The 24,088-nt window shown below is 31.4% G+C and overlaps 2 protein-coding genes across 2 annotated transcripts; one reads left to right on the top strand and one right to left on the bottom strand.

Annotated features, from left to right (window-relative positions):
• Nucleotides 1–278: 278 nt before the first annotated feature.
• LOC104450993 (auxin-binding protein ABP19a) lies at nt 279–1,159 on the bottom strand. The gene has a single exon (XM_010065733.3). The coding sequence runs from the start codon at nt 1,092–1,094 to the stop codon at nt 468–470; it is 627 nt and encodes a 208-aa protein (XP_010064035.1). The 5' UTR covers nt 1,095–1,159; the 3' UTR covers nt 279–467.
• A 5,338-nt stretch (nt 1,160–6,497) lies between these two features.
• Nucleotides 6,498–23,966, top strand: LOC120286404 (preprotein translocase subunit SECY, chloroplastic-like). The gene is made up of 3 exons (XM_039315941.1): nt 6,498–6,730; nt 7,572–7,695; nt 22,989–23,966. Exons 2-3 carry the CDS (start codon nt 7,590–7,592, stop codon nt 23,159–23,161), a joined length of 279 nt encoding a protein of 92 aa, XP_039171875.1. The 5' UTR covers nt 6,498–6,730; nt 7,572–7,589; the 3' UTR covers nt 23,162–23,966.
• Nucleotides 23,967–24,088: the final 122 nt, after the last annotated feature.

Here is a 24,088-nt window from a genome sequence, read left to right as displayed (position 1 = left end):
GAATTGAAAATGGTCTGTGCACCTGAGGCTAGCAGATTCTACCTTTTTACACAATCTTTTACCTCTCTTTATGCCAAGGCTACAATGACTGCATTCTCTGTTCAGATAGCAGTTCAATACAACCAATGCTTCAAATGCTAGTTTGCTCGGTGAATCACCATAGGATCACAACATTTTGAACTGACTAAAAATGTATCAAACCTCAGCTGAATTGAGCTACTAGCTTTTCCTTTTTTTATGGGTCAAAATTGAGCTACTAGTTGAGCTGGTCCTGTTCCTTTGTTCATACAACTGACGAGGTACAGCATCAAATAAACTTTTTTCCAGGCAAAACAAAGCTACAATATTTCAATTGCATTATTAAACATGAACAAATGGCTTCCACATTAGCAACAACAAGAAAACACATCCACGACCACAAATGTCATTACACTAGAAAATCAGTCTGAAGCGGATCTTGGCTTTGTTTAGCCAGTTCCACCGAGCACAGCCTTGAGCTTCTTCACTTGGGCATCGTCCAGGAAAGTGGTCTTCTCCACCAATGGAGATGGAAAGTTGTTGGCAAACAATGCGAAATCGAGGATTTGGAGGCCAGGATTTGCGCTGCTGAAGCTGACCACAGCTATGGCCTTGGACCCGCCTGCATTTATTTGGAAATGAAGCAACCCCTGTGGGAAAACCATAATGTCCCCTCTCTTCAGGGTCATCAAGTAGACATCATTGGCTGAAGAAATGAACCCTGCCAATATTTTCCCATGAACCACAAACAGGAGCTCCGATGCACCTGGGTGGGTGTGCAATGGGACGACGCCCGCTGGTGCCAGGTCCAATCGGGCTGCTGAGATGCCGAGCCCATTGACGCCTGGGAATTGGCCTACGAATGCAGGGGTCACAGCTGCTTTGATGATATTGGTGGTGTTACCAGCTACTCCGAGTCCTGAAAAAACAAAGTCTTTGACAGTGACCTTTGCAGGGCTCTTGCAAGTGTAGCCTGCCGGGGTGTCTGGGCCTTTGAGGTTTGCGACGCAGAAGTCCTGGACCGAGGCATGAGAAGAGGAGAAGAGGAGGGAAAAAAGGAAGAGAATGTGAAGCATTTTGGTTGGTGCTTTTTACTTCAGGGCACAAGATATGGTACGTTCCCTAAGTCACATAAGGTTTATATAGGAGTTTTGCACGAATAGGATGCATGTTGCACCGAGAAGACTTGACCCAGCGGGACATAGTGATTATTCAACATTGAAAGAGAGCCACAAGTTTTTTGGACTGTGAAGAGCCAAGGCATCTTCATTGAACCCAAACGATAGGAGAGAGAGAGAGAGAGAGAGAGAGAGAGATGCACAAAGCTTATACCGTGTTGGAGAGATTGGTGGTCCATTGTAGCTAAAGGATAAAAACAGCAAGCCTCTTTTGGTGGTTAGGGATTATACCGTGTTGGAGAGATTGGTGGTCCATTGTAGCTACAGGATGAAAACAGCAAGCCTCTTTTGGTGGTTAGGGATTATACCGTGTTGGAGAGATTGGTGGTCCATTGTAGCTACAGGATGAAAACAGCAAGGCTCTTTTGGTAGTTAGGGATTGCAATGCATCGACGAGCCAATTGATTCTTGAAAGTCCCCTCTCATGTCAAACAAGGAAAAAGCATAATATTGAAGGATAATCATTTTGGTGGGTCTCATTGGATATCTTAGCTGAAATGATACTCCATTTAGGACCTAATGCCTTCCCTAATCTGATGTTGATCCTAGCATGAATGAAAATAAATGAGATGTGCACATAGAAGGAAGAGTACAATTTTGGCCAAAGATTGTGAGAGTTTGTAGAACCTTTGCCAACTTTTCTAAAACCTTAAACTATTCAAACTTCTAAAGGAGATTAACAAAAGAAAGATTGCACATGTCTACATTGGTGTTCATTTGCTAATATCTCCCATTAACAAGTAAAATGTCCGATTGTGCGACACTTTTGAGTCAAGCATAATGAGCTCTATAAGTGTTTGAACATGGCTCATGCCTTTTGTGATTCTTTGTAATTTAGGAGAATAAAATGATCAGAATATGTCGTGGTCAATTAATTGTTAACTAGTTGGGTTAAAGCACAGAGTAGGTTGGACCTTTCGTTGCTAATATATGCTGGGGAAAGAAAGATCAAATAAATCATGAGAAAAAGAGAAGGAATGATAACGATAAGGAGTGCCGCTAAGGGAGACGAACAAAGAACGAACTGGGAGGGGAATTGCATGGGTGGTCCAGTGGAGGCCCGTGAAGAGGGAATGCATGAGCTCGAAACAAGACAATTTGCCAGCTCAAGTCATATTAAAAGAGAGAAGCCAAACACCCCCCGCCCCCACCCCCTCCGGGTCTTCTTCTTCCTCAATGTAACTATCGTTGGAAGCATCTCTTGGCTGTCATTCCTCAATGTGAACCATGGAATTGATGTGTGGTCTTGAGTCATCCCCAATTCCCCTCCCAAGCTGTATCCCAAGAAACCAGATTTTACAGGTCACAGGATACTCTCGCTCTAACCAAACCACCCCAATCCCCCCGAGCCCACTAGACAGTCATGGGCTTATGCTGGCCCTATATATCTCGGCCCGCATTTCCCACTTGTCCAAGTTAAGAAATTAGTTGGACGTAGATGGCCCAATTCTATTATTTATTCTAACCCGCCTTGTCGAACAAAGTAAAGAGTTCGATTTAGGTGTGCTCACATATACTTTAATAGATTGAGAAAATATATACGCGACTATATGTGTTGTTCTATTCAAAAGGGTTCGGGCTTTTAATTAGGACTAGATGAATAGTTCATAGACTTATTTCTTGACCCATATTAGATATGCCGAGTTATTATGTGGGTTAGTTATGTTCAGCAAATGGGTCACAAATGGGTTTAGAATGGTAAAACCCAAAATTATACGAGGGTTAAATGGGTTTACAACTTATTAAGACCCAACTCACTTCTATGACTCTTTCTTCACTTTTTTTTTGCCCTCACTTGATCTTGTATTCATTCACTTTTCACTCTTCCTTAGTTCGAGTATGAGTTTTCTTAAATTGGGTTAAATATATAAGTATTTTAACAATATAAGTTGGGTTGGGTATGGATCACTAGATTTATAATACATACAAATGGGTCAAAATAAGTTAAATGAATTAATTTGAGTTATATCATTTTAGATTCGATTCACCTATTTAATAGGTATAATTAGGAGCACTATCACTATGGACATTTGGTCGAGCACACCATTAATCCTTCCGCTTAGCTAACTATTATTCTTTATTCGGCTTGTTAAGTGGATTGGTGATTGATGACAAAATTTAATGAATGTGGGCTTTAGACCGCAGAAATTCTTGGCAAAACAAAGCCGGCAATGTCATTTCAGATGGACTCCAATCAGACAATTAGGTGGGCCGAAAGCGTTGGCCGGCCCGAGATCAGCCCGTAACATGGGCTATTACACGCCCATGCGGGCTTTCAAGGGTTCGCTGAAGGGTGTGAAACTTGAATTCGTGGAACCAAAAATCTCACGAAAACTTGGTTTATGTAGCATGGGGAAGAAAAATGATTTCTTATCTGGACTTGGTTTATGCAACACAGAAGCATGAAGTGAGGAGAAAGCGGTAGTTTCTTTTTATTATCTAGAGCTACGAGCGCAAAGACTCGATGCTCTCTAAAGGCTCGAGAAACATTATACGAGTATTATCAACCGATTAAATTTATATCTTTTGCCTGTAACCGATGGCCCTGATTCAAAACATGTTGCATGCAATTTGTATCATTCGAACCGATAGACTTCTAATTTCCGAGCTAAAAATCATTCAATGCTTCAGCCGATTGCACTAACCTTGAATTAAGCATTTTTTTAAAAAATAAATCTTTGACCTTTTTAGTTGCATATTAAGCCTTTAAACTAATACAACTTTTGCTAAATCAAAATCCTAACTTCGAGCCTGTTGGAGCTGATCAGGATTTTGGTGTAGAAAGTTCGAGTGCTTGTTCATGTCGACAAATCTCATTATTCAAAATAAAATAAAGGTTTTTGTCTTCGAGATTTTTCGTCTTACGCACCCAAATATGTACCTTTCCAAAAATTGAATTCATCAGTTTTACTGTCCACGAGATCAATAGAACTAACAAAAATGTAGAAATAGTTATTTTCTGGAGGATTAGAAGCCGAGTTCATGCTACTTTTTGAAGAGTAATCAATTTGATTTGATGGCAGGAGCACTTAATCGATTTGTGAATTGCATGCGAGTATAACATGCGGTATCACTCTCTTTCCTTCTTCGTCATAATTAATTGTTAATTAAATGATACTTTTTAGAAAGGTATTTGTTTTTGTCTGCTATATAACTACGTAATTTATGAAATAAGTTTGTACCTACCTAATTCATAAGGTCGTGGCCTTTCTGCCATTTCTAGTCATCAAAGGGGAAAAAATTGAGAAGTTGTTATCTCATATTTCACCTCTTTTGGCTTCTTCTACTTTCAAGAAAAGAGCTTTCACTTGCGAACAAAAAGAAGAAAAGTATATCTAGAACTCTCTTCTAACACACTCCTATCATCTTATTTAGAAAAATGTATAATTTTGCCCGTGCTCAAATTAATGCAGAAAGCTTTAATTTTCAGGGGATTTATCTTTCTTATTGTAAGTGTAATTAATTTATCCTCGATTCTAAGTGATCGGCTTTAAGGGGATCGAATTGACTCGCCCGGTCTTGGAATTGGATGGGAGCCAAGCACAATGATGATATCTTCTTTCATTTTTCTTATTTCCTAGGAGATTGCAAATTTCGTTGCATGGTTTAAACTTTCATTTTTTTAGTATTTTGGATCTTGTTAGGGAAATCCACAAAAGCTTAAATAGATAAGTGGAGAAAAATTACATAAATATAAACAGTATTTAAAACCTGTTGTCAATGATGTGGGATAATATTTCAACGTTAATCACTAAAAATCTCGATGGAAATACGTTGAAGGTGTGGTAACATATGATCAAGTATCATTAACATGCTAATAAAAAAAAATAGTATCGGTTCGGTTTGAGTGGTTTGGTCCACACCTGAAATCGAAAACTGGATGGACAATCATTGATTCCAAATTTTAGAAATCGAAAACCGCCCAAAACCGACCAATTTGGTTTGGTTCCAATCTTTACCCTTGTACTTAACAAAAACTCTTAAAACATTGTAATAATATTAGCAACTCATTAAAAAAATGTGGATGAACATATCTGATACGCTAGATAGGCAATACTATTATAAATACGGTAACTAATATTAGCAATATTGTAATTCAACAGTGGCGAAACTAATTTTACCAGCACAAAGTACAATTATGAACATCCATTTGCTTTTATGATACAATACTTCAACAAGATCATGTTAGCAATTTACTAAGAGTAAGTATAATTAAGATCATCAAGGATTAGTACTTGCTTAATTTACCAATTACAAGGGAAATTACTACTTTAAAGTTGCATTACCTATCTTAAGAGATGTTACTATTTTGAAGCGAATAATTCATTCCACAACATGACATAATACTTGGTAATTCCATTATAATGCCGTGAATTATCCCAAATTATCACCAGCGACAAAAATATACTGTAACTAACTTAAAGCTTTGGTAAATTGCTAAATTCCTCATAATTTGATTGCGTTGATCCTTAGAATTTTTTTTTATAAAAAATAGCAACATGCCTTTACATTTAGTAAGTTAGAGATGTCCTTACAAGTAATTATCGAGTAATATTGTAGTTTTCTACAATTAATCGTGATTGGTAGTTCTATCAGTGTTAATACTCTTTCTATTGTTATTAGAAACTTTTCTTTAAAATTCGTAATTCGATGATAAAATTTTGTTATTACCAAGTAATTATCCTACCATAGCGTAATTTTCCTCGACATGTCATAATTCGGAGTCCATATATATTAGTAATTATACCTTCAACAATTGTAATCTGCTCAGGATTTTTGTGATCTCAATTGCACCTATATTTAGTACTTTCCGTTTTTTTTTTATGTAGCAATTTAGCAATACAATTCATAACAATAAATGCCTATCACCTGCTAATTAATTAATGTAATTTCTGACCAAAAAAATTAAACTTAATGAGTTAGTAAAGTACTTGAAATTGTCGCAAGAAGCACAACTTAAAATCAATAACCGAACTCTATAATCGTAAAATTTGAGGGTGGGTAGTAATCTTCCTTCGGAAATGACAATTTACCTCAAGTTATTAATATATATTGACTTTAAATCCAATCGGTTTATACACTAAAAAGCGCCCAACTTCTGCCGAATACCCAACCGCAACGGATTTATTTATTTTTGAAAATCGTAAATTTACCGTTGCAACCTCCAGCGTGCTATGCACTTTCCTAATTTACGAGGGGTATATTTGGAACGAGGGGGAAAGGGGCTAATTATCCGTTAGGAGGAATTTAGAAATAAAAACAAGAAATCCTCGCCCCACGGTCACATCATCATCTCTCTTCCTCTTCGTCTTCTCCGTCCGCTTATTTCCATTTTTCCCTCTCTCTCTCTCGCGATCGGAGCGGGCGGAAACCGCCGTCTGGCTCCGCGTGCGGCCGATGATCGGCGAACGGACGCCGCAGCGTCGGGGGCGCTTTGGTCGGGGCTCGGCGACGGGGTCGCCCATGGTGGCGGCGAAGGCGAGAGGCTGATCACCGGCGTGCGAGAGGGCTTGTTGGAGTTCGGAGGTGGATCGGTAAATCTTCTCGAATTTTTTCTCCTTCTGGCTAGTTGTGATTGGGTGCTGATGCCGTCGTTAGTGATAAATCCTGTCGTAAGAGCTTAAGAATCATATATACCTTCTGACTTCTGGGTAGCAGTTTTTCCTTGCATCGATTTAGACTGGAATTACTGTTTTTCATCTATCTTTCGGAATTTATGTAGTAAGATCCCGAAAGTTTGTCGAACCTCTCAGTCAATGTCTTGATGAGTAGTGACTAACGGGATTTAAAGTTTAGGTCAAAATCAATTTCAACTGTTGCAAATGATTGCGATTTTCTTTCTCACTCAGTTTTGTCCAGGGCCTGTAATTTTTCAAGCAACATTGCGTGGTTAATTTTGCTTTTAAAGAACGTCATGCATACGATGTTAGGTTATACAACAAGTTTGTTGAATCTGTTCCTCAATAGCTTTACGAGGATCTCTCTTTTGCCAAACAAAGTTAAACTTTCTATATTTCTCTGTTTTTCCAAAGTTCCTTGTTAAAGAGATTACATAATATTCCTCTCTGTTTTAAAGTGCTTTGAGACTTTTCGTTCGTCTTTTCTAAATGTTAACTATTGGGTTTTAAGTTTCTGTCAAAGAGTAACTGGATTTCTGTCAAAGTTGTCTTTTCTGAATGTTAACTACTTGGTTTTTGATTAAGGAGATTTTAATGTTTTGAATAATTGTGAGACTTCTGTTTTATCCTTTCTCAATGTTAGCTTCTTAAAATGCAATTGTTATCCACCTTTTGGTTGGAATTGGAGGGAGCTCAGTAGCTTTAAATGTTGAACCAATTAGAGCTATATTTATATGGTTCATTATTTCTGTCACAGGTGAATAGCTGTGGGGTGATGCCCATTGTATTTTCTACATCTTCATTGCCTCTCCCCAGCACTGTTGCACGCTTCATGGGTTTGGCTGCACTAAAGAAAGCTGCTGTCGCTCTGAACCCCAGGGGTATGTTTATGTTCATATTTAATGAAGATTGTGATTAGTAAGAGAAATAGCTAATAACTGATTTGCTTAAAACGCAAATAATGATATACTCTAAATATTATGAGAATTGTTCCTTCCTATGCTTTGATACATCACCTTCCTGATTTCAATCTTTTTTTGTCAAAGGGTAACTCTATTTATAGTATTCTGTCAAAGTCGTTTTAAATGGTGCGAATGATTGCAATTTTCTACCTTACTCTGATTTTTACAAGACCTAATAATTTTCAAACATCGGGAGTTCACATTTGCTTTGAAAAGATGTCGTGCATTTTATGAGCAGTTTTCCAATATCTTTTTTTTCACCAAAAAAGTTAAAACTTTTATTTATCCTTTTGAATATTTCTCTCTTTTTTAAAAGTTCTAAAAATATCAGAAAATCTATTTGTTTTAAAGAATTGCGAGTCTTTTGTTTTGTCCTTTCTAAATACTAGCTTCTTGATTATAATGTTTTAAATCCCTCATTTGTGCAAAAAAACCTTTCGTTTTCTGTTTTGAGTTTTAATCTTTTTTCTTAAATTTCTTTATTCAAGAGATTCCATAATGTCTCTGTGTTTTGAAGAATTTCAATTCTATTGTTGTCCTTTCTAGACATTAGCTTCTTGATTATATCTTTTTTTTTGGAAGAGTTGTTTCAAAATGATGCAAATGATTGCAATTCTACCTTACTCTGATTTGTATGAGACCTTTTACTTTTCAAACATTGGGATTTCAAATTCGCTTTGAAAAAACGTCGTGCATTTTATGAGCAGTTTTTCAATATCTCTTTTTCGCCAAAAAGTTAAATTTTGTTTCTCCTTTTGAATATTTCTCTATTTCTCCTTTTGGATTTATAGTGATTGAAAAGCAAGCTTTTGATTCTATTTCTGGAAAGCTCTTTGGCAGTAAGTTATAAAATTTCTTTTTGTGCAAAAAAAGTTCAATTTGTTTTCTCCTTTTGAATTTTAATCTTTTTCTTAAAGCTCTTTGTGGAAGAGATTCCATAATATTTCTCTGTTTTAAAGAAAAACATTTTAAATCCCTCCTTTGTGCAAAAAAAAAAAAAACTTTTGTTTTCTCCTTTTGAATTTTAATCTTTTTACTTAAAGTTTTTTGTTAAAAAGATTCTGCAATTACTCTGTTTTGAAGAATTTCAATTCTGCTGTGCATTTTACAAAACGTTGTGCATTTTACTAGCAGTTTTTTAATATCTCTTTTCCAAAAATGTTAAACATTTATTTCTCCTTTTGAATATTTCTCTATTTTTTAGAAGTTCTACAAATATTGTAAAATCTCTTTGTATTGAAGAATTGCAAGTCTTTGGTTTTGTCCTTTCTAAATATTAGCCTCTTGATTTTAAGTTGTCTGTCAAAGAGAAACTGGATTTATAGTGTTTTAAAAGCAAGTTTTTGATTCTATTTCTGGAAAGTTCTTTGACAGTAATTTATAAACTCTCTTTTTGTGCAAAAAAAGGTTCAATTTCTTTTCTCCTTTTGAATTTTAATCTTTTTCTTAAAGCTCTTTGTGGAAGAGATTCCATAATATTTCTCTGTTTTAAAGAAAAAAACTTTTTAAATCCCTCCTTTGTGCAAAAAAGACTTTTGTTTTCTCCTTTTGAATTTTAATCTTTTTACTTAAAGTTCTTTGTTAAAAAGATTCTGCAATTACTCTGTTTTGAAGAATTTCAATTCTGTTGTGCATTTGAGAAAATGTTGTGCATTTTAGGAGCAGTTTTCTAATATCTCTTTTCCAAAAAAGTTAAACTTTTATTTCTCCTTTTGAATATTTCTCTATTTTGTAGAAGTTATACAAATATTTTAAAATCTCTTTGTGCTGAAGAATGGCAAGTCTTTTGTTTTGTCCTTTCGAAATATTAGCTTCTTGATTTTAAGTTGTCTGTCATAGAGAAACTGGATTTATAGTGTTTGAAAAGCAAGTTTTTGATTCTATTTCTGGAAAGCTCTTTGGCAGTAAGTTATAAAATTTCTCTTTTATGCAAAAAAAGTTCAATTTTTTTCTCCATTTGAATTTTAATCTTTTTTCTTAAAGCTCTTTGGCAGTAAGTTATAAAATTTCTCTTTGTGCAAAAAAAGTTCAATTTGTTTTCTCCTTTTGAATTTTAATCTCTTTTCTTAGAGCTTTTTGTGGAAGAGATTCCATAATATTTCTCTGTTTTAAAGAAAAAACTTTTTAAATCCCTCCTTTGTGCAAAAAAAAAAAAAAAAAAACTTTTGTTTTCTCCTTTTAAATTTGAATCTTTTTACTTCAAGTTCTTTGTTAAAAAGATTCTGCAAGTACTCTGTTTTGAAGAATTTCAATTCTGCTGTGCATTTTAGAAAACGTTGTGCATTTTACGAGCAACTTTCTAATCTCTCTTTTCCAAAAAAATTAAACTTTTATTTCTCCTTTTGAATATTTCTCTATTTTTTGGAAGTTCTACAAATATTGTAAAATCTCTTTGAATTGAAGAATTGCAAGTCTTTTGTTTTGTCCTTTCTAGATATTAGCTTCTTGATTTTAAGTTGTGTGTCTAAGAGAAACTGGATTTATAGTGTTTTAAAAGCAAGTTTTTGATTCTATTTCTGGAGAGCTCTTTGGTAGTAAGTTATGAAATTTCTTTTTCTGCAAAAAAAAAAAAAAAGTTCAATTTATTTTCTCCGTTTGAATTTTAATCTTTTTTCTTAAAGCTCTTTGGCGGTAAGTTATAAAATTTCTCTTTTGTGCAAAAAAAGTTTAATTTGTTTTCTCCTTTTGAATTTTAATCGTTTTTCTGAAAGCTCTTTGTGGAAGAGATTCCATAATATTTCTCTGTTTTAAAGAAAAAACTTTTTAAATCCCTCCTTTGTGCGAAAAAAAAAAAACTTTTGTTTTCTCCTTTTGAATTTTAATCTTTTACTTAAAGTTTGTTAAAAAGATTCTGGAATTACTCTGTTTTGAAGAATTTCAATTCTGTTGTGCATTTTAGGAGCAGTTTTCTAATATCTCTTTTCCAAAAAAGTTAAACTTTTATTTCTCCTTTTGAATATTTCTCTATTTTTTAGAAGTTCTACAAATATTGTAAAATCTCTTTGTATTGAAGAATTGCAAGTCTTTTGTTTTGTCCTTTCTAAATATTAGCTTCTTGATTTTAAGTTGTGTGTCAAAGAGAAACTGGATTTATAGTGTTTTTAAACGCAAGTTTTTGATTCTATTTCTGGAAAGTTCTTTGACAGTAATTTATTAAACTTTCTCTTTTTGCAAAAAAAGTTCAATTTTTTTCTCCTTTTGAATTTTAATCTTTTTCTTAAAGCTCTTTGTGGAAGAGATTCCATAATATTTCTCTGTTTTAAAGAAAAAGTTTTTAAATCCCTCCTTTGTGCAAAAAAAAAAAAAAAACTTTTGTTTTCTCCTTTTGAATTTTAGTCTTTTTACTTAAAGTTCTTTGTTAAAAAGATTCTGGAATTACTCTGTTTTGAAGAATTTCAATTCTAACACGTTGTGCATTTTACGAGCAGTTTTCTAATCTCTCTTTTCCAAAAAAGTTAAACTTTTATTTCTCCTTTTGAATATTTCTCTATTTTTAAGAAGTTCTACAAATATTGTAAAATCTCTTTGTATTGAAGAATTGCAAGTTTTTTGTTTTGTCCTTTCGAAATATTAGCTTCTTGATTTTAAGTTGTCTGTCAAAGTGAAACTGGATTTATAGTGTTTGAAAAGCAAGTTTTTGATTCTATTTCTGCAAAGCTCTTTGGCAGTAAGTTATAAAATTTCTCTTTTGTGCAAAAAAAGTTCAATTTTTTTCTCCATTTGAATTTAAACTTTTTCTTAAAGCTCTTTGGCAGTAAGTTATAAAATTTCTCTTTGTGCAAAAAAAAAGTTCAATTTGTTTTCTCCTTTTGAATTTTAATCGTTTTTCTTAAAGCTCTTTGTGGAAGAGATTCCATAATATTTCTCTGTTTTAAAGAAAAACTTTTAAATCCCTCCTTTGTGCGAAAAAAAAAACTTTTGTTTTCTCCTTTTGAATTTTAATCTTTTTACTTAAAGTTCTTTGTTAAAAAGATTCTGGAATTACTCTGTTTTGAAGAATTTCAATTCTGTTGTGCATTTTAGGAAACGTTGTGCATTTTAGGAGCAGTTTTCTAATATCTCTTTTCCAAAAAAGTTAAACTTTTATTTCTCCTTTTGAATATTTCTCTATTTTTTAGAAGTTCTACAAGTATTGTAAAATCTCTTTGTATTGAAGAATTGCAAGTCTTTTGTTTTGTCCTTTCTAAATATTAGCTTCTTGATTTTAAGGTCTCTGTCAAAGAGAAACTGGATTTATAGTGTTTTAAAAGCAAGTTTTTGATTCTATTTCTGGAAAGCTCTTTGGCAGTAAGTTATAAAATTTCTGTTTTGTGCAAAAAAAGTTCAATTTTTTTTTTCTTCTTTGAATTTTAATCTTTTTTTCTTGAAGCTCTTTGTGGAAGAGATTCCATATTATTTCTCTGTTTTAATGAATTTTGATTCTATTATTGTCCTTTCTTAATATTTTATCAAAGAGTAACCATATTTAAAATATTCTGTTGAAGTCATTTTCAAATGGTGCAAATGAGGCACAAGCTTTTGAATCTATTTCTCAATAGACTTTTGTTTTTAAATCCCTCGTTTGTGCGAAAAAAAATCTTTCGTTTTCTCCTTTTGAATTTTAATCTTTTTACTTAAAGTTCTTTGTTAAAAAGATTGTATAATTACTCTGTTTTGAAGAATTTCAATTCTGTTGTGCATTTTAGAAAACGTTGTGCATTTTTTGGGCAGTTTTCTAATATCTCTTTTCCAAAAAAGTTAAACTTTTATTTCTCCTTTTGAATATTTCTCTAATTTTTAGAAGTTCTACAAATATTGTAAAATCTCTTTGTATTGAACAATTGCAAGTCTTTTTGTTTTGTCCTTTCTAAATATTAGCTTCTTGATTTTAAGGTCTCTGTCAGAGAAACTGGATTTATAGTGTTTTAAAAGCAAGTTTTCGATTCTATTTCTGGAAAGCTCTTTGGCAGTAAGTTATAAAATTTCTGTTTTGTGCAAAAAAAGTTCAATTTTTTTTCTCCTTTTGAATTTTAATCTTTTTTCTTGAAGCTCTTTGTGGAAGAGATTCCATATTATTTCTCTGTTTTAATGAATTTTGATTCTATTATTGTCCTTTCTTAATATTTGCTTCTTGGTTATATATATATATATATATTATTTTATCAAAGAGTAACCATATTTAAAATATTCTGTTGAAGTCATTTTCAAATGGTGCAAATGAGGCACAAGCTTTTGAATCTATTTCTCAATAGACTTTTGTTTTTAAATCCCTCGTTTGTGCGAAAAAAAAATCTTTCGTTTTCTCCTTTTGAATTTTAATCTTTTTACTTAAAGTTCTTTGTTAAAAAGATTGTGTAATTACTCTGTTTTGAAGAATTTCAATTCTGTTGTGCATTTTAGAAAACGTTGTGCATTTTTTGAGCAGTTTTCTAATATCTCTTTTCCAAAAAAGTTAAACTTTTATTTCTCCTTTTGAATATTTCTCTAATTTTTAGAAGTTCTACAAATATTGTAAAATCTCTTTGTATTGAACAATTGCAAGTCTTTTTTTTTTGTCCTTTCTAAATATTAGCTTCTTGATTTTAAGTTGTCTGTCAAAGTGAAACTGGATTTATAGTGTTTGAAAAGCAAGTTTTGATTCTATTTCTGCAAAGCTCTTTGGCAGTAAGTTATTAAATTTCTCTTTTGTGCAAAAAAGTTCAATTTTTTTCTCCATTTGAATTTGAATTTTTTTTTCTTAAAGCTCTGTGGCAGTAAGTTATAAAATTTCTGTTTTGTGCAAAAAAAGTTCAATTTTTTTCTCCTTTTGAATTTTAATCTTTTTTCTTGAAGCTCTTTGTGGAAGAGATTCCATAATATTTCTCTGTTTTTTAGAATTTTGATTCTATTGTTGTCCTTTCTTAATATTTGCTTGTTGGTTATATATATTATTTTATCAAAGTGTAACCATATTTAAAATATTCTGTTAAAGTCATTTTAAAATGGTGCAAATGAGGCACAAGCTTTCGAATCTATTTCTCAATAGACTTTTGTTTTTAAATCCTCCTTTGTGCAAAAAAAAAAAAACTTTTGTTTTTCTCCTTTTGAATTTTAATCTTTTTACTTAAAGTTCTGTTTTAAAAAGATTGTGTAATTACTCTGTTTTGAAGAATTTCAATTCTGTTGTGCATTTTAGAAAACCTTGTGCATTTTTTGAGCAGTTTCCTAATGTCTCTTTTCCAAAAAAAAGTTAAACTTTTATTTCTCCTTTTGAATATTTCTCTATTTTTTAGAAGTTCTACAAATATTGTAACATCTCTTTTCATTGAAGAATTGCAAGTCTTTTGTTTTGTCCTTTCTAAATATTAGCTTCTTGATTTTAAGTTCTCTGTTAAAGAGGGACTGGATTTACAGTGTTTTAAAAGCAAGTTTTCGATTCTATTTCTTGAAAGCTCTTTAGCAGTAAGTTATAAAATTTCTTTTTGTGCAAAAAAAGTTCAATTTTTTTTCTCCTTTTGAATTTTAATCTTTTTCTTGAAGCTCTTTGTGGAAGAGATTCCATAATATTTCTCTGTTTTAAAGAATTTTGATTCTATTGTTGTCCATTCTTAATATTTGCTTCTTGGTTATATATATATATATATATATATATTATTTTATCAAAGAGTAACCATATTTAAAAGATTCTGTTAAAGTCATTTTAAAATGGTGCAAATGAGGCACAAGTTTTCGAATCTATTTCTCAATAGACTTTTGTTTTTAAATCCCTCCTTTGTGCCAAAAAAGAACTTTCGTTTTCTCCTTTTGAATTTTAATTTTTTTACTTAAAGTTCTTTGTTAAAAAGATTATGTAATTACTCTGTTTTAAAGAATTTTGATTCTATTGTTGTCCTTTTCTTAATATTTGCTTCTTGGTTATATATATATAATTTTATCAAAGAGTAATTATATTTAAAATATTCTGTTAAAGTCATTTTAAAATGGTGCAAATGAGGCACAAGCTTTCGTATCTATTTCTCAATAGACTTTTGTTTTTAAATCCCTCGTTTGTGCGAAAAAAAACTTTCGTTTTCTCCTTTTGAATTTTTTAATCTTTTACTTAAAGTTCTTTGTTAAAAAGATTGTGTGTTTTGAAGAATTTCAATTCTGTTGTGCATTTTAGAAAACGTTGTGCATTTTTTGAGCAGTTTTCTATTGTCTCTTTTCCAAAAAAGTTAAACTTTTATTTCTCCTTTTGAATATTTCTCTATTTTTTAGAAGTTCTACAAATATTGTAAAATCTCTTTGTATTGAAGAAGTGCAAGTCTTTTGTTTTGTCCTTTCTAAATATTAGCTTCTTGATTTTAAGTTCTCTGTCAAAGAGAAACTGGATTTATAGTGTTTTAAAAGCAAGTTTTCGATTCTATTTCTGGAAAGCTCTTTGGCAGTAAGTTATAAAATTTCTGTTTTGTGCAAAAAAGTTCAATTTTTTTCTCCTTTTGAATTTTAATCTTTTTCTTGAAGCTCTTTGTGGAAGAGATTCCATAATATTTCTCTGTTTTATAGAATTTTGATTCTATTGTTGTCCTTTCTTAATATTTGCTTCTTAGGTATATATATATTATTTTTTCAAAGAGTAACCATATTTAAAATATTCTGTTAAAGTCATTTTAAAATGGTGCAAATGAGGCACAAGCTTTTGAATCTATTCCTCAATAGACTTTTGTTTTTAAATCCCTCCTTTGTGCTAAAAAAAACATTTGTTTTCTCCTTTTTGAATTTTAATCTTTTTACTTAAAGTTCTTTGTTAAAAAGATTGTGTAATTACTCTGTTTTGAAGAATTTCAATTCTGTTGTGCATTTTAGAAAACCTTGTGCATTTTTTGAGCAGTTTTCTAATGTCTCTTTTCCCAAAAAGTTAAACTTTTATTTCTCCTTTTGAATATTTCTCTATATTTTAGAAGTTCTACAGATATTGTAAAATCTCTTTGTATTGAAGAATTGCAAGTCTTTTGTTTTGTCCTTTCTAAATATTAGCTTCTTGATTTTAAGTTCTCTGTCAAAGAGAAATTGGATTTATAGCGTTTTAAAAGCAAGTTTTTGATTCTATCTCTGGAAAGCTCTTTGGCAGTAAGTTATAAAATTTCTGTTTTGTGCAAAAAAAGTTCAATTTTTTTTCTCCTTTTAAATTTTAATCTTTTTTCTTAAAGCTCTTTGTGGAAGAGATTCCATAATATTTCTCTGTTTTAAAGAATTTTGATTCTATTGTTGTCGTTTCTAAATATTTGCTTCTTGGTTATATATATATATATATTATTTTATCAAAGAGTAACCATATTTAAAATATTCTGTTAAAGTCATTTTAAAATGGTGCAATTGAGTCACAAGCTTTAGAATCTATTTCTCAGTAGACTTTATGAGCAGTAAGTTTTTAAATCCCTCCTGTGTGCAAAAAAAAACTTTTTTTTTCTCCTTGTGAATTTTAATCGTTTTACTTAAATTTCTTTGTTAAAAGATTCCGTAATTACTCTGTTTTGAAGAATTTCAATTCTGTTGTTGTCGTTTCTAAATATTAGCTTCCTGATTATATCTTTTTCAGTCAAAGAGTAACCGGATTTATGGTATTTATGGCAAAGTCGTTTCAGAATGGTGCAAACGATTGCAATTTCCTACCTTTTTCTGATTTGGAAGACCTATTATTTTTCAAATATCGAGAGTTCAAATTCACTTTAATAAAAGTCATGCATTTTTATGAACTGTTTTCCGATATCTCTGTTGCCAAAAAAGTTGAACTTTTATTTCTCCTTTTGAATATTTCTCTGTTTTTTAAAAGTTCCATAGATATCGTTATATCTCTTTGTTTTAAATAATTTCGAGTCTCTTGTTTTGTCCTTTCTAAATATTAGCTTCTTGATTTTAAGTTTTATGTGAAAGAGTAATTGGATTTAAAGTTTATTGTGAAAGTAAGTTTTTGAATCTATTTCTCGAATGCTCTGAGGTAGTAAATTATCAAATATCTCTTTTTGTGAAAAAAGTTAAAACTTGTTTTTTTCCTCCTTTTGAATTTTAATCTTTTTTCTTAAAGTACTTTGTGAAAGAGATTCCGAATATTTCTCTGTTTTAAAGAATTTTAATTCTATTGTTGTCCTTTCCAAATATTAGCTTCTTGATTATCTTTATATATGTATATATACATATTATGTTGTCAGAGTAACCCGATTTAAAGTGTTCCGTCAAAATCGTTTCAAAATTTCAAATGAGTCACAAGCTTTAGAATCTATTTCTCAATAGACTTTTTGAGCAGTTTTTAAATCCCTCCTTTGTGCAAAAAAACTTTTTTTTTTCCTTTTTTGAATTTTAATGTTTTTTTTTTTTTAAAGTTCTTTGTTATAGGGATTCCATAAATCTCTCTGTTTTAAAGTTTTTCAATTCCATTTATGTCCTTTCTAAATATTTGCTTCCTGATTATCTCTGTTTTTTCAAAGTGAACCAGATTTAAAGTTTTTTATCAAAGTTGTTTCAAAATGGTGCAAATTAATGCAATCATCTGCCTTACTGTGATTTGCACGAGACCTATTAGTTTTGAAATATTGGGAGTTCAAATTTGCTTTGAAAAAACGTCATGCGTTTTGTGAGTAGGTTTTCAATATCTCTTTGTTGCCAAAAAAGTTTTACTTTTGTTTCTCCTTTTTAATATTTCTTTGTTTTTTAAAAGTTCTATAGATATCGTAAAATCTCTGTTTTAAAGAATTGCGAGTCTTTTGTTTTGTCCTTTCTAAATACAAGCTTCTGGACTACAAGTTCTCTGTCAAAGAGAAACTGAATTTAAAGTTTGTTATCAAAGAAGTTTTTTAATCTATTTCTCGAAAGTTCTATGGCAGTAAGTTATCAAATATTTTTTTATTTGGTTTTTTATCTTTTTTTTTTTTTTAAGTTCATTGTGAAAGAGATTCTGTAGTATTTCTCTGTTTTAAAGAATTTTAATTCCATTGCTGTCCTTTTCTAAATATTAGCTTCTTGATTAAATATATTCTGTCAAAGTCGTTTCAAAATGGTGCAAATGAGTCACAAGCTTTGTAATCTATTTCTCAATAGACTTTATGAGCAGTAATTTTTTGAGTCCCTCCTTTATGCGAAAAAAACTTTTGTTTTCTCCTTTTGAATTTCAATTTTTTCTTAATGTTCCTTGTTCAAGAGTTTCCGTAATATTTCTCTGTTTTAAAGACATTCAATTCTATTGTTGTCCTTTGTAAATATTAGCTTCCTGATTTTATCTTCTTTTGTCAAAGAGTAACCGGATTTAAAGTATTCAGTCAAAGTCATTTCAAAATGGTGCAAATGATTGCAATTGTCTACCTTACTCTGATTTATACAATGCCTATTATTTTTCAAACATCGGGAGTTCAAACTTGCTTTGATGCATTTCTCCTTTTGAATATTTCTCTCTTTTTTTAAAGTTCTACAGGTATGGTAAAATCTCTCTGTTTTAAAGAATTACAAGTCCTTTGTTTTGCCCTTGTTAAATATTAGCCTTTTGATTTAAAGTTCTCTGTCAAAGAGAAACTGGATTTATAGTGTTTTAAAAGCAAGTTTTTGATTCTATTTCTGAAAGCTCTTTGACAGTAATTTATAAAATTTCTGTTTTGTGCAAAAAAAGTTAATTTTTTTTTCCTCCTTTTGACTTTTAATCTTTTTTCTTAAAGCTCTTTGTGGAAGAGATTCCGTAATATTTCTCCGTTTTAAAGAATTTTGATTCTATTGTTGTCCTTTCTAAATATTAGTTTCTTGATTATATTTATTTTATTTTGTCAATGCGTAACCAGATTTGAAATATTCTGTCAAAGTTGTTTCAAAATGGTTCAAATCTATTTCTCAATAGACTTTGTAAGCATTAAGTTTTTAAATTCCTCCTTTGTGCCCAAAAAAACAAACTTTTGTTTACTCCTTTTGAATTTTAAGCTATTTTCTTAAAGTTCTTTGTTGAAAAGATTCCGTAATTTCTCTCTGTTTTAAAGAATTTCAATTCTATCATTGTCCTTTATAAATATTAGTTTCCTGATTGTATTTTATTTTGTCAAAGAGTAACCAGATTTAAAGTATTCCGTCAAAGTCGTTTCAAATGGTGCAAATGATTGCGATTTTCTACCTTAGTCTGATTTGTATGAGACCTATTATATTATTCAAACATCGGGAGTTCACATCTGCTTTAAAAACGTCATGTGTTTTATGAACAGTTTTACAATGTCTCTTCTTCACCAAAAAAGTTAAAACTTTTATTTCTCCTTTTGAATATTTCTTTTTTAAAGTTCTGCATATATCATAAAATCTCTGTGTTAAAGAATTGTGAGTCTTTTGCTTTGTCCTTTCTAAATACTAGCTTCTTGATTTTAAGTTCTTTGTCAAAGAGAAACTGGATTTATAGTTTGTTATAATTGCAAGTTTTTGATTCTATTTTTTCAAAGCTCTGTGGCAGTAAGTTATCAAATTTCTCTTTTTTGCGAAAAGAGAGTTAACCGTTTTTTTTTTCTCCTTTTGAATTTTAATCTTTTTTCTTAAAGTTCTTTGTGAAAGAGATTCTGTAATATTTCTCTGTTTTAAAGAATTTTGATTCTATTGTTGTCCTTTCTAAATATTTGCTTCTTCATTATATATATTTTATTTTGTCGATGCGTAACCAGATTTTAAATATTCTGTGAAAGTTTGTTTCAAAATGGTGCAAATGAGTCACAAGCTTTAGAATCTATTTCTCAATAAACTTTATGAGCTGTAACTTTTTAAATCCCTCATTTGTGCCATAAAAACTTTTATTTCCTCATTTCGAATTTTAATCATTTTTCTTAAGGTCCTTTGTTCAGAGATTTCATAATATCTCTTTTTTTAAATAATTTCAATTCTGTTGTTGTCCTTTCTAAATATTAGTTTCATGCGTGTGTATATATATATATATATATATATATATATTTATATTTATATATTTTTGTCAAAGAGTAACCAAATTTCAAAATATTCTGTCAAAGTCATTTCAAAATGGTGCAAATGGTTGCAATTTTCTACCTTACTCTGATATTTATGGGACCTATTATTTTTCAAACATCGGGAGTTCAAATTTGCTATGAAAAACCATCATGCATATTTATGAGCAGTTTTCCAATATCTCTTTTTTGCCAAAAAGGTTAAAATTTTTATTTCTCCTTTTTAAAAGTTCTACAGATATCGTAAAATCTCTCTGTTTTAAAGAATTGCAAGTCTTTTGTTTTGTCCTTTCCAATATCTCTTTTTTGCCAAAAAGGTTAAAATTTTTATTTCTCCTTTTTAAAAGTTCTACAGATATTGTAAAATCTCTCTGTTTTAAAGAATTGCAAGTCTTTTGTTTTGTCCTTTCTGAATATTAGCTTCTTGATTTTAAGTTTTCTGTCAAAGAGTAGCTGGATTGCTATCAAAGGAAGTTTTTGAATCTAATATTTGATAACTTACGGCAGTAAGTTATCAAATATTTTTTTTGAAAAGAGCTAAAAACTTTTGTTTGCTGCTTTTCGGTTCTATTTGTTAAAAGTTCGTTATTGGAGAGATTTCGTAATATCTCCAGCTATTTCAATGAATTGTGAGACTTTTTTTTTCTTTCGAAATACTTATTTCTTGAATTTAAGTGTTCTGTCACAGAGTGCCTGGATTAAAGTTCTACTTCAAATATTTTGTTCCTTACCCTGTTTTGTGCAAGAAGTATTATTTTCAAATAAAAATGGGAGTTGAAAGTTGTTTTCAAATAATGTCATGCATATTCATGACAAGTTTGTCGAACCTATTTCTCAATAGCCTTCAGCAGTAAGTTTTCAAGTATCTTTATTTGTACTTCAAAAGTTCTTTGTTAAAGAGATTTTATAGTATCTCTCTTTGTTTTGAAGTACTGTTAGACTTTTTGTGTTGTCTTTTGGAATTTTAACTTCTTATTTTTAAAATTCTGTCAAAGGCCAGCCAGAATCGAAGTTTTCCACTGAAGTCGTGTCCAAAGGTGGTAAATGATGGCAATCTTCTTCCCGTTTTGTACAGGATGTATTATTATAAAAAGCATACATTGGGAGTTCAACTTTGCTTGAAAAAAACTTATTGCATATTATCACAAGTTTTTCAAATCTATTTTTTAATAGCTTTATGAGCAGCATGTTTCTTAAGTATCTCTTTGTTGGCAAAACAGTCAAAACTTTTGTTTTCTCCTTTTAAATATTATTTCAGAAGTTATTTTTTAAAGAGATAATCTCTCCGTCCTTTCCTTTCTAAATGTTTACTTCTTGATTTTAAGTTTCTGTTATAGAGTCACTAGATTAAGAGTTTTCCTCTAAAGACATTTCAAAATGTAGCAATTAAGAGTTTTCCTTTAAAGATATTTATTACCTTTTACCAAAAAAAAAAAAAAAAAATGTTGCAAATGATGTCAATTTTCTTCCTTCCTCGGTTTTTTTACAAGGCCTTTTATTTTCAAACAACACTGAGGGTTTTAAATTGCTTTTAAGGAATGTCATGCATATTGTTATTAGAAAATTGTGAGATTACTGTGGTTTTGTCCTTTCTAAACATTAACTTCTTGATTTCAAGATTTTTGTCAAAGAGTAACTGGATTTAAGGTTCTACGTTAAAGTCAGTTTCAAATGTCATCATCCCAATTTTGTTCCGTTTTCAAACATCGAGAGTTCAAGCTTTTGAAAGCCATCATGTATATTTATCCCAAGTTTGTCTAATCTATTACTCAATAGCTTTATGAGCAGCAATTTTCAAATCTCTTTTTTGACATTAAAAAAAAAAAGTTAAATACTCTTGTTTATCCTTTTCATATTTATCTGTTCCTCAAAAGTTATCTGTTAAAGAGAATACATAAATATCTCTCCGTTTTAAAGTACTGTGAAGCTTTGGTTTTGTCCTCTCTAAACATTGACTCCTTGATTTTAAGAATTCTGTCAAGAGTGATCAGCTCAAACGTTGCAAAGGATGGCAATTTTCTTCCTTATTCTATGTTGTACTAGTCCCTACTATTTTCAAAAGACATTGGGAATTGTACTTTGCTTTCAAAGAACCTCATGCATATTGATAGATACTTTCCCAAGATTGTTAAATCTATTTCTCAATAGCTTTGTGAGCAGTAAGTTGTCATATGTCTCTTTTCACCTTTTTTTCTCCTTTTCAATATTATCCCTTTTGTGAATGTTCTTTGTTAAAGAGATTTGAGAAAATCTCTCTCTGATTTAAAGGATTATGAGACTTTTGTTTTGTCATTTTTAATGCTAGCTTCTTGATGTTAAGTTTTCTTTCAAAGAACTACCCAAATTATAAGTTCTCTGTCAAAGCCATTTCCACATGTTGCAACTGATAGGTAATTTTCCATTTTGAATCTTTTTTGTACAAGACCTACTATTTTTAAAGAACTTTGGGAGTTTAGATTTGCTTTTAAACAACGTCACGCATAATATTTTAGAGGATATTACGAGTTTCTGAATGTATTACAGTGAGTTTTCAAATATCTGTGTTTTTGCCAAAAAAGTTGATCTTTAGTTTTCCCCTTTGAATATTTGTAGATATATTTTTTAATTTGTGTTAAAGGGATTTTGTAACATCTGTCTCCGTGTTAAAGAATGGTGAGACTTTTCTTTTGTCCTTTCTAAATATTAGCTTCTTGGTTTTATGTCCTGTGAAAGAGTAACTGGATTTAAATTTTAACATTAAAGTTGTTTCCAAATGAAGCAAATGATGACAATTTCCTATCTTACTCTCTTCTGTAAAAAATTATTGCTTTGATACAACATTGGGAGTTTGAGGGTGCTTTTAAAGAACATCATGCATATTATGCAAGAATTTATCAATAGGTTTTCACATGTAATGCTCAATAGTTTTGTAGGATTTTATCACTAGTGGTCATTTTTCAAATCAATGATAAATTGAGTCCAGTCATTGCTTCCTGTTTCAGAAAAGTCGTCATAGTCAAGTTCTTTAGTTTAGTTTGTCCCTTAATTACTCGTCAGGTTTGAGGGCGCAGTTTTTGATTCTTTGGGAATAGATTCACATCATTCCTCTGTGCTGAACTCCACATGGGAAATTTCTCTAGGTTTGTTTTCTCCAATACCTGTTTTCTCCAATACTTGAGAGCTCCTTGAGCACAAGAAGGGAAAAAGACATCGTCTCATGGCGGGGAGTGGCAGGGTCAAACTTCTTACATTGCTTGTCGTTCATTGTTTGGCTGTCATTAGCTCAGATAGCCAATTGGCTAACAAACTCCCTTTCTGCGGCAGCTGCAATTGAGGATAGTTATATTGGTTTTGGATATTTCTTTAGAGGGCCATTGCCTTGGAAATTCCTGAAGTTGTTGGGATATTTCGCCCTATCCCGACTAGGCATATATGGTCCCCCAGGAGGTGTAAATCGGAATGCTTGGCTGGGAATTTGGATCAGTGTAGTCTGCTGAGCACTTTGGATTCTTTTTCTGGGGAGGTTTTGGTAGACTTGGGATTTGCTCCCTTGGTATGGTTCCCTTTGTGAATGCGCAAATTGTGTTTCAGCTTTTGGCACAAATATATTGGAAGTTGCAAGACCTGAAAGAAGGAGAAGGTGGAGCAGGAAGGAAGTTCTCCAGTATACTTGCTATGCTTCAGTCCGGTTTGCCATGGTACAGGCAAGCACTTAATTAACTGGCACACAAAATTATGCTAACCATTGCGAAAGTAGAATCACAGCATGCGAAGAAGATTTGTAGCTTCTTTGTTTTCTGATTTTTGTTCCAGTCTATACTGCATGTCTGGATTTACACTCACATTTCTCTTCTTTCTCAAATTTCTAAAAATGTGTCAGATATTGTGTGACCAGTTTTTTAAAAAGCAACTATAAATGAACTGAGTGGAAGTATTTCTGTTTGATATGTTCCTGAGAGCCCTAACAGTGTGCCAACAATGGGATCTAGGCTTAATGGGGTTCCATACATAACATAGCCATAAAACTTGGGAAAAGTCTTTTAAATGATCTTCTAGTTGATTGCCTACTGGTTTACTTGATGGGAATTCACTTCAGATGAAAATGCTTCTTCTTGGTAATGAGTTTTCCTGGTAACCCATATGTCCATCTTATCTATATATATGCCAGGCTATAGGCCAAGTACTCTACCTTTGTCCCTCTGTTGAGGACTTAAGCACAGGGTGGACTCTTTCTTCTGTTACAACATTGGTGCTTGGCTCAGTATTTACAACATGCAATGGAGAAAGGATCTCTGACCTGAATATTGGTAATGGCATCGCTGTTAATAATTACAAGCACAATATCCTTCTTACTGGTATCCTTTGGTTGAACAACCACATGTTAATCCGGATGACAATTATGTGGGGGCATGTTGCCATCATTT

The sequence above is a fragment of the Eucalyptus grandis genome, chromosome 6 (assembly GCF_016545825.1).
Source record: "Eucalyptus grandis isolate ANBG69807.140 chromosome 6, ASM1654582v1, whole genome shotgun sequence".
In the NCBI taxonomy this organism is placed as follows: Eukaryota; Viridiplantae; Streptophyta; class Magnoliopsida; order Myrtales; family Myrtaceae; genus Eucalyptus; species Eucalyptus grandis.
The sequence above is the reverse complement of the archived record's forward strand: the minus strand, read 5'-3'. Positions and strand labels throughout refer to the sequence as shown.

Bases quoted from the DNA above. Each gene is read 5' to 3' on its own strand.
- LOC120286404 (XM_039315941.1), top strand. From the start codon at position 7,590: ATGCCCATTGTATTTTCTACATCTTCATTGCCTCTCCCCAGCACTGTT. The intron at 7,696-22,988 runs GTATGTTTATGT...TTTCTGCGGCAG, and splicing joins TGTCGCTCTGAACCCCAGGG to CTGCAATTGAGGATAGTTAT.
- LOC104450993 (XM_010065733.3), bottom strand. From the start codon at position 1,094: ATGCTTCACATTCTCTTCCTTTTTTCCCTCCTCTTCTCCTCTTCTCAT.